The 10,933-nt window shown below is 38.3% G+C and overlaps 1 protein-coding gene across 6 annotated transcripts in view; it reads right to left on the bottom strand.

Annotated features, from left to right (window-relative positions):
* WDR7 (WD repeat domain 7) overlaps window positions 1-10,933 on the bottom strand; it is a 302,241-nt gene that overhangs the window by 264,801 nt on the left and 26,507 nt on the right. For all 6 annotated transcript variants that reach the window (XM_005873636.2, XM_005873634.2, XM_005873637.2 and 3 more), the window contains 3 exons: window positions 10,414-10,585; window positions 7,213-7,319; window positions 3,541-3,619 (listed from right to left, as the gene is read on the bottom strand). In XM_005873636.2, coding sequence (XP_005873698.1) covers window positions 3,541-3,619; window positions 7,213-7,319; window positions 10,414-10,572 — 345 coding nt within the window. In that variant the 5' untranslated portion in view covers window positions 10,573-10,585. The remainder of the gene's footprint in view (window positions 1-3,540; window positions 3,620-7,212; window positions 7,320-10,413; window positions 10,586-10,933) is intronic.

The raw sequence follows: 10,933 nt of genomic DNA, 5'->3' as shown, positions 1-10,933 counted from the left end.
GCGGCTTTTTGGCCCCTTGAGTGTGGCTCTTCCACAAAATACCATGTGCGGGCACACAGGTACAGTGCGATTGAAACTTCGTGGCCCATGCGCAGAAGTCGGTTTTCGGCCTGGGCGAGTCTATTTTGAAGAAGTACTGTTGATATTTGGCTCTGTTGACTAATGAGTTTGCCGACCACTGGGTTAGGGCATAATGATTCTTTTTTATCTTCCTGCAACATCGAAAATAGGACTGTTGAATGAAGTAATAAAACACCTGAGTAAAATCAGCCTGACATTGCCCAGCCAGCGTGGCTCGGTAGGTGAGCATCGACTTATGAACCTGAAGGTCTGGTTCAATTGGCATAATGATTCTTTTTTATCTTCCTGCAACATCGAAAATAGGACTGTTGAATGAAGTAATAAAACACCTGAGTAAAATCAGCCTGACATTGCCCAGCCAGCGTGGCTCGGTAGGTGAGCATCGACTTATGAACCTGAAGGTCATGGTTCAATTCCCGGTCAGGGCACATGCCCGGGTTGCGGGCTCGATCTCCAGTGTGAGGTGTGCAGGAGGCAGCCAATCAATGATTCTCTCTTATCATTGATGTTTCTATCTTTCTCTCCCTCTCCCTTCCTCTCTGAAATCAATAAAAAAAAATATTTTTTAAAAATCAGCTTCACAAATCAAAGCAAAAGAAAAACTTAGGTGGGTCACAAAAATAATATAAATTTTAGATGAATGGGGAATATATGGATATAGGATTATAATAACTAGATATTTTAGAAGTAAAAATGACTGCTATTCAAACTATTATAATCAGAAGTAAATTCTGATTAATATAAGTGTGTTATTTCAGACTAGAGTATGAGACAATTTTGTTAACCAGTCTCACAGTACACATTTACACTTTGTGGGAGAAAAATAGAAGAACCAATACAATCACAATCTACATGTTACTCATGCCAAGAATAACTCCAAAGGATAAGGTTGGTTTCCATCAACCAAAGAGCAGAGGAAGAATAACTTTCAAAACAAGACCAACAGCTTATCCAAGGACCTGTCATCCCTTAGCCTCAAAAAATCGTGATTCTCTTAGAATGATTTCCTTAGAGGATTTTTAGGAGGTAAAGACATCTAATTTCGAGTACTACTTCCCAAGGATTGGACCTTATACAAATAAATGAGGACAAGCTAAATACAGCACAAAGGGCAATGCTGTAACCACTCCACACCTGGGACATCATTAAGGAACCCAGGTCCAATCTGCTCCGACACCCATTAGCCCTGTTCTCAGAGCTCAACACTGCATGCGAAGAATATGGAGTACCCTGTACAAGAAGGACTACAACTGCTTAAACATAAGCATTAATCAGATCAAGGAGCACATTAAGTTAATGCAAGGTAGTACCACGAAAACTATAAGAGAGGATGTAATAAAATGCAGATTATTGAAAGAGATACTTCTAGACCTCAGAATGTTGATTCAAAACATGACACAACCTGGAGGTCCCAGGGACTGCCAGGCACTCACATATAATGTGACCATAGGTAACCTTGACCCATATGAGGGGAGGGCATGTCAAGGAGCAAAGGATGGGTGCAGAGAAGCAAACTCTGTCATTGTTCATCCCACAGCAGCCAGGAGAGCGATGTGCATGGCAGTCACTGGAAAGAGCTCTCTCCTGAGGGCAGGGGAATTGCATCACCTGCCTAACTAATGCCTTTCACCTCTGGCTTTAAAGTTATACTCCCAAATAATCTTTTCAACACTAATTTGGCTTCTTAGACACTTGATACTGGCAAAGAAAGTGTCCTTAATGGAGAAACAAATTTTCCACATATTAAAAAGGGATGCCCCCACGTGATAATTTCGTAAGTTGTCATTTCCTTGTGGTTTCTAAGTGCCAGTGTCAACAAGGTTTACCACTTCTATGTATATAAAAAACAACTCGCTTCTGGACCTGAGAGGTGACGATCACACAGGAAACAATTGTCACACACTGGTGAACCTGCCAAAAAGCATCTTCTACTGATAAATGGCTGCCAGTTCAAATGCAGGAGGCCTAATACGATATCTGAGAAAGTAGGCACTGAACAAATGTTGAGTAAATAAAGGTAATTTTTCCTAAAATGTAAACCAAAAGTTTTTAAATCATAAAATTATGCAATAGTGAAAATACTTATATCCAATGACTTCAAGACATTTATATGTAATTTTTCAATTAATCTATAAAGTCAATGACTACATCATTTTATTACCCCTTTTCTCTCTATAAACCTTGATGGTTCTTCACATGACAAAAAAATACATAATAGATGCCCTTTAAATAAAAAAGCATATACTCTAACAGTGTTGAAAAAGATATTTTTCAAAGGCCTTTGCCAGGGCAAGAAATCATACAACAGACCTTTATCACACTATTCACCAGCCTCCCCACAAACATTTTCTAAGTTGTATTGGTGCAGTTGTATTCCTGCAACAAATTATTGTGTTTTTTATTTGTTTGTTTTTGTCCCTAGAGTCAGATAAACCTGATTTGGCACCAGGAATGACTCACTGTGAGACTAAGGCAAGTCATTTAATTAGTATGGGTCTCAGTTTCCTTACATGTGAAATTATACACTCCTATTTAGTTCATAAGGATGTGAGAAGGACTAAAAAGAACTTCATACAAGAAATGCTTATACAATATTTGCTCAATAAATATGAGTTCTCTTCCCTCTCCTTCCCCCTTGAGAACATAGATCATATTTTCTATATATTTGTAATTTTCCCAACACAGTAAATGATGAGTAAGTAGAAGCACAAAGAACCTGACAATTATGAAAGAGTAGGAAAGAATACTAGGAGTGTAAGTTGGAAACAGTACATTCCCTTATAAATCCTTGTGTAAGCCAGGGATATGAAATGGTCATTTCCTCTACAGAGTTGGAAAGTCAAAAAATGTACTAAGGACCAGCTACACAAACAATGAAAATTATATGGCCCGTAACGTAGGTCAATTTGTGTCAATCATGAATGGAACCATAAAGGCTTCAGCAAGTACGAATTCCCTTATTTAGGATCTAGAGAACATACTACCCATCCAGCTCCCACTTGGGTAGCCAGGAGAGCCAGAAGGAGCAGAGCAGTAGTGCCAATCGGCTTAGTTTACAGTGCCAGTGGTTCTCAACCTTCCTAATGCCGCAACCCTTTAATACAGTTCCTCATGTTGTGGTGAGCCCCAACCATAAATTATTTTCGTTGCTACTTCATAACTGTAATTGTGCTACTGTTATGAATCGTAATGTAAATATCTGATATGCAGGATGTATTTTCATTGTTCGCGACCCACAGGTTGAGAACCGCTGGTTTACACCTTTCCCCATTAGTCTCCTCTACTTAATTCTCTCCCCTACTATACCATCACATAGGAATAATTTTACAAATTCTAGTCTTCCTGTCATCTCCACCCATTTTTCATATAAAAATATAGGTCAATGTTTAAAGAACGTTTTTAATTGTATGCCTGTAATAATTGTGCTGACTTAGGCAGTTTACAGAAATAGATACTCACCTGTATGCCAGTATGTGTGCAGGCTAATTTTGTAAATTCAATACATCTGCCATCACTCACATCCCAGAGACACATCTCTCTATAAGACAAAATAATAGCTAACTTTAATTGGATTTGTAAAAGCACCGTTCAGCTTTGTCACAGTGATTTAAAACTCATCTCCCATTAAAACTGGTCTGTTTCAGAAAAAGTAGTGTATAGTCATTATTGCTCTTCATCAAAAATCCTGTTCCTCCCACTCACCATCCCAACCTCCTTTCCAGCTTGCCCACCCTCACCTTCATCCACATTCTTTCTGGGCAGATGGTAGAACTACTGCACCGCCCGGCTCCCTTTGGTTGGTGGAGCATCATGAGTAGTTCTGGCCAGAACCCATGCAAAGCCCTCCAGAACTCTTTCTCCTCTGGCTGCTTCAGACAGTGGTTGCTCCCTCAACCTCAACCTCAGAGTTAGGATAATAACAAATCAGAGCAGAGCCCCAAGGGATATATGAGGGGCAAGTGGCAAAAACAAGAAATAACCTTTTAGTTTACATCACTTAGATGGTTATAAACATAGCTTGAAAATTTAGCACTGCAGAAAAACAAATAAAAATGTTAACTGAATTCCAAACCTTTTCAAATTAAATGTAATATTCCAGTTTTGATTCTGTATTTATTACAGAAGTTTTATTGAATAAATACAAACAGAAAAGCATATGTCAAACTAAAAGATACAACATTCAAAATCAAAAATGTCAATGCCTTATCTTTTAAAGAAATAAACTTAAGATTTATTTAACAGAAAAGAACATTAATAAAATGCAATAATCCTGATATTATTAGGGTTTTCTTTGAAATGCCCTTTCCTATATTTCACATAGTATGAAACAATATTTCAAAAAAGCTCCATCTATTTAGACTATGTATTCTAAAGTGAGTTATTTAATTGACCAAAAGGTACTATATTTTTACCTGATGCTGCCTCTTTTCACACAAGGTTCTTTTCAAATTCATAAAATTATGAGGAGGGTGGAGAAGATAACTTCTTAAATAATTATCTTCCAGTTCCCCAACTCTCTTCAATAACATGTTATGTAAATATACAATTTTCTAAGTGCCAAAAAAGTTTAAAAACATTCCTACACTCTGAACCCTACAACTACTGTTCAATGACCTATCTCTCCAAAAGTAAGCTATATTCTGAGATTAGGAATATATATGGTTACACTAGTGTATTAACATACATTAATATAACTGTATGAACTTTTACGTCATCTTCCAAGATGAAGTTGGCTTCATCTTCCAAATTTGTGCCAGCCTAGCATCATCAGGGTTTTTAAAACTCTCAAAGTTGTCCACCAACTCAATGACAATGCCATGGGGATTAATGCTCAGCTTTAACTTGTATGGTATTCTGAGTTTCTCAAAAGCAAGGCAAAGACATAATAATAAATTATAATAAAAGTATTAGAAAAGTCATTAATAAAGATGAAATGCACCCGGCCGGAGTGGCTCAAGGTTGAGCATCAACCTATGAACCAGGAGGTCACGGCTCGATCCCCAGTGTGGGGTGTGCAGGAGGCAGCCAACCAATGATTCTCTCTCGTCATTGATGTTTCTATCTCTCTCTCTCCCTCTCCCTTCCTCTCTGAAATCAATAAAAATATACTTAAAACAAAAAAAAAGATAAAAATGCACATTTTAAAACTACATTTTTAAATATCTTTAAATTTAGATAACTGGAACATTTATTTAAAAGATACTACAAAAAAAAACAAAAAACCTTCCCTAGTTACAAATACACTGGTACTGTTTTCAATAAAGTCTTATGAGGAAAATAGTGAATAAGAAAATGCTTACCCACATTCAGATGCACTCACAATATATTGTTTGTCACTAGAAGCACAAGCTTTAGACAAACAGGTGATTGAAGCTGTATGACCAAATAACAGTGCCCGGGGATTAACCTAGAAATACACAAATATGTTGATATGAGTACCAAATTTTTAAAAACTAATATTTTTTAGGAATCCTGTTAAATATTCATATAAATAGAAAGATGTAGATTTGAACCCTAGACAATTTGGCAAAGGTCCTGGGTTCGATTCCGATCAAGGACATATGTCCAGGTTGCAGGCTTGATCCCCAGTGTGGGGCATGCAGGAGGCAGCCGATCGATGATTCTCTCTAATCATTGATATTTCTAGCTCTCTCTCCCTCTCTCTTTCTTTCTGAAATCAATAAAGATATATTTTTTAAAAAGAATGAAGGGAAAAGGAGGAGGAAGAGGAGGAGGAGGAGGAGGAGGAAATGGTTTTGTTTTGACTTTTGTAGAGGATATGTGTCTGCTGATGTAATTTGTCCATTATCTAAAGTAACACTCTGGTATTACATCAGACAAAGTTAAGTAAGGTAATTTTTAAAAAAATTATAGTATTGTGTGTGTGTGTGGGGGGGGGGAATTAACTTGTTTTGTCTCAAGAACTGAATTACTCTCTTCCTCCACCGACTCTTAAAAGTGGGAGATACTGAAGGAGAAAAGACCGAATCCCTAGAGATGGGTCCCATTCTTCATCAGAGCCAAATATGGGGGACGGATCCTAATTAATGCTTTTCCCGCTGGATTGAATGTAGCATGCATTGCTTCACCCAAGACCTTTATTATACCTAACACTCTGTGGCCCTCTACCTCTGGACACCATTTGTGGAGTCCCTGTCTTTGGTGGACTAACTGAGATTCCTGAAGGACCATATAGGACAGTGGAGACACAGCTATGCAAATATGCCAATCATATTAAACCCAGTGAGTGTCACGGGAGAGGAATGAGTGGGGCACATCGGGAGTCTAGAGAATGGAAGTTACGGTTCTTTCCTTAATGCCACTTAAGAGCTTGGGGAGGGAGGGGGGATTAGACCCGTGAAAGCGCAATCAGCCTCTGCATCTTTTGTGCTGAGATTATGCCGCGATGCCGTTATTTCTTTGCATCTTCGTCCAAAGGCTTGTGGCTAATTTATACGCTTGATCGAAAGGCAGCAAGAGCTTGCGCGTGCAGGCAGCGGATAAAAGCCCCGGTCTTGCCCAAAACAAAACAAAACACACCGAATCAAATGGCAAAGAGAAAGAAAGAAAAGAAGAAAGCAAACCTAGGCCCTACAGTAGACACAAAAGCTTAGCTCTGCAAGAATGCTAAGCCCTCTTTTATTTCTCTGCCACTGAATTTAAAATGAGCTCCGAGGACCGCGAGTGGTAAGAGGAGTGAAGCAATTTCAAGTGACAGAGTTCAAAGGAGGTGGTTATGCATTTCTAAGTGGGCGCCGCATCTCCTTAGAGATATTTTGCACTTGGAAATAAAGAGTTCAGTGGAGACCATCGCCTTATTTTCTGGAGAAAACGGCCTATGCAGTGCAGGAGGCAGCCAACCAATGATTCTCTCTCGTCATTGATGTTTCTATCTCTCTCTCTCCCTCTCCCTTCCTCTCTGAAATCAATAAAAATATACTTAAAACAAAAAAAAAGATAAAAATGCACATTTTAAAACTACATTTTTAAATATCTTTAAATTTAGATAACTGGAACATTTATTTAAAAGATACTACAAAAAAAAACAAAAAACCTTCCCTAGTTACAAATACACTGGTACTGTTTTCAATAAAGTCTTATGAGGAAAATAGTGAATAAGAAAATGCTTACCCACATTCAGATGCACTCACAATATATTGTTTGTCACTAGAAGCACAAGCTTTAGACAAACAGGTGATTGAAGCTGTATGACCAAATAACAGTGCCCGGGGATTAACCTAGAAATACACAAATATGTTGATATGAGTACCAAATTTTTAAAAACTAATATTTTTTAGGAATCCTGTTAAATATTCATATAAATAGAAAGATGTAGATTTGAACCCTAGACAATTTGGCAAAGGTCCTGGGTTCGATTCCGATCAAGGACATATGTCCAGGTTGCAGGCTTGATCCCCAGTGTGGGGCATGCAGGAGGCAGCCGATCAATGATTCTCTCTTATCATTGATATTTCTAGCTCTCTCTCCCTCTCTTTCTGAAATCATTAAAAATATATATTTTTTTAAAAATGTAGATTTGAGAAGATTGCTTAGAATACCAAAATCTAAAAATAATAAATAATAAAACAGTGACTCCTACCTATTCAATGCTCCCAATAATCCTACCAAGCATTTCTGAGGTTGAAATTGGAACACCACAAGATGACATTACTCGCCGAGTGTCATACAGGGAGTGATGGAGCCACAATTCAAACCAGGGCGGGCGGTCTTAAACACTAAACTAAGAGCATACTGAGAAATCAGGCTAAGGATGTGAATTAGCATGTAAAATCATTTAACCTCACTTATTTTTTAAATAATAGCTTTACTGCCCTAACTGGTTTGGCTCAGTGGAGAGAGCATCGGCCTGCGGACTCAAGGGTCCCAGGTTCGATTCCAGTCAAGGGCATGTACCTTGGTTTCGGGCACATCCCCAGTGGGGAGTGTGCAGGAGGCAGCTGATCGATGTTTCTCTCTCATCAATGTTTCTAACGCTCTATCCCTCTCCCTTCCTCTCTGTAAAAAAATCAATAAAATATATATTTTTTTAAAAATTAAAAAAAAAATAAATAAATAACAGCTTTACTGATCTAAAAGTACATTTAGAGTATCCTCCTTTTACTAATATCATTTCTATAGGTACTCACTAAACTATTGCTTCTGCAATTTCTCTGACATTTTATTGCCACTGTGTTAGGCCAGGATGCCCTTTTTAGAGGTAAATGGAGACGAAGATATGGATGGCAAAAGTTGTAGCTACAGTTTTGAATCCTTACCTAGCAAAAGAAGAAGAGAAGATACCATGACCTCTAAAGGAGGCACTTTGTGCCTTCCCTCTGAATGTTACATTTCTTCTTACTGGTCCTTAGAAGTTGGCATAAATAGTTGATAGAAAGTATAACAGTTAAGAAGACCCTCCATATATATCAAAATACAACAACCAAGCCACCTCTTACTTCACCTTCTTTCCCCCTGGATAAATAGTCCAATTCCTTTAATATTTCTCTCCTAGCTGCCTCCTCCCCACATCTCACACCTCCTCAGTCACTTTTATCCCTTGAACTTAAATACATATAACATTCTAGTGAAATCCATGCAGTAAAAGAATTGTTTCTAAGATCTCACAAGTTAAATCTTAGCTGCTTATAATCATTCCAGTAAAACGTGGTGTGATATTTTTTCTCATCACTGCATTGCTGATTCATATTTAGTTTTCGATCAGGCCTGAAGGCATATCACATTCTACAGCATTCATTTCCAGTTACTTTGCAACCTCTTAACCCAGCTAGCCTTTACGTGTGTGGATCATTTTTCCAGGTTTAGCAATTTCACCCCTAGGTGTATACCTAACAGCAATGGAAAGATGTCCACACAAAAACTCATACACAAATGTTCACAGCAGCATTATTCAGTACAGCCAAAGTGAAAACAACCCAAATATCTACCAACTAATAAAAAGACAAATAAAATGTAGTATACCATAGCCTAAGCGACTGTTACAACCGAATGACTGAAACGACAGATCGGCCAGTCACTATGATGTGCACTGACCACCTGGGGGCAGACGCTAAATGCAGGAGCTGCCCCCTGGTGGTCAGTGTGCTCCCACAGCCAACCTCCCATGGCCAGCCAGCCAACCTCCTCCCACCCACCCGCCCAGCAAACCTCCCGCGGTCCCTCCCCCTGCCTAGCAGGCCCCGTCCGACAGGCCCCCAGGCCGGCCTGGCTCAATCGGGACTGGGCAAGACAGCCCCGATAAGCCCTGATCACCGGCCAGGCCTAGTGACCCCACCCATGCACAAATTTCGTGCACCGGGCCTCTAGTGCAATATATTTGGCAATGAAAAGAAATGAAGTACTGACATGTGCTATAACATGGATAAACCTTGAAATATTATGCTAGTGAAAAAAGCCAGTTACAAAAAACCCACACGTTACATAATTCCATTTATATGAAATGTCCAAAATAGGCAAATCTATAAAGATAAAAAATAGATTAGTGGTTGCTTAGGGGGAAATGGTTTATTGGAAATGACAGCTAAAGAGTACAGGTTTGTTTTTGAAGTAATGAAAATGTTCTAAAAGTGACTATGATAATGGTTGTACAACTCTCTAAATCATTAAATTGTACACTTTAAATGAGTAAACTGTATGGTAGGCAAATCTTATCTCAATAAGACTATTACCATAAAACAATTACTTAAAAAGTCAACTATCTTGCCACGAATTCCAGGCTAGCAGTCACCTCATTTTCTCTGGTTCCCTTTACAAAAACTCTCCTGGAGAGTTGCCAGAGAAGGGAGATTTAAAAAATGGAAAAAGAGAAAAGCAGAATAAACCCTGCAATGTAATACTTGAATTGCAGGTAGTAAGTGAACTTCATGTATGTGCATGTGTGTGTGTCCCCAGCTCCTATTTTCCAAGTCTGTCCACTGAGAGGTTCCAGCTGTAGAGCACACTGCACACGCATATCAGTAGTAAAGAATGACAATAAATACATAGTGAGTTTTCAAAATAAATAACAACAAAATGTACACTTTGAACTGTTAACTTTTGGAAGCCTCCTTCAAAATGGGTAAAAATTTTTTGACAAATTATAAATGTAATGTGTTATGGCACTTAGGATAGATATTATATTTGAAAATAGCCAAAAGCCAGAAAAAATCAACTCTAATGAATAATATAAATAATCAGTCTGCATAATACCAATTCTATTCAAAATGTATTTCGCAGAAATATATGATGAGGTCAAGTGCTATTCTTGATCTGTGTTTTTCTCTACTAAGTAGTTTCTTATATTTAAAAAGCACAATAGGCATTTCAAATACTCACTTCCAATTCTACTGAAAGATCCCAGAGGCATATCTGTCCATCATGGCACCCGGTTACGATTGTGGCCCCGTCATCTGTTAAAAGTACTGCTGAGATGCAATGTGTAGGTGCTTTGCGACCCCAAAGAACGATGGGTAGAACAAGGCTATTTCCTGCCATTGTGTTTTCAAACCTGGAAATGTTATCAGAATAATGTCAAATATTACAATATTTCCTTCTAAAACATATACATTTTTCTTATGACGCCATTGTGAATTTCCTAAGCCTCAGAATTCTTCTAAACATTACACATAATAGACACAAATACAAATACATAAAATCTCATTTTAGATGTAAAATCTCAATTAATCTTCACAACAAATCATGCAGTAAGTCCTACTGCCACTCCTCTTTCACAAATAAAGACAGTGAGTCATAGAGTTGCAAAGTGAACATGAAGGAAAGAAGCTCCAATCAGAACCCAGGCAGCTACTTCAGACGCTATGTTCTTCTGCTGCTGTGCTGCCAACAACCAGTGAGG

Source organism: Myotis brandtii, unplaced genomic scaffold (genome assembly GCF_000412655.1).
Source record: "Myotis brandtii unplaced genomic scaffold, ASM41265v1 scaffold416, whole genome shotgun sequence".
Lineage (NCBI taxonomy): Eukaryota > Metazoa > Chordata > Mammalia > Chiroptera > Vespertilionidae > Myotis > Myotis brandtii.
Note: the sequence above shows the minus strand (reverse complement) of the source record. Positions and strands in the feature narration are given on the sequence as shown.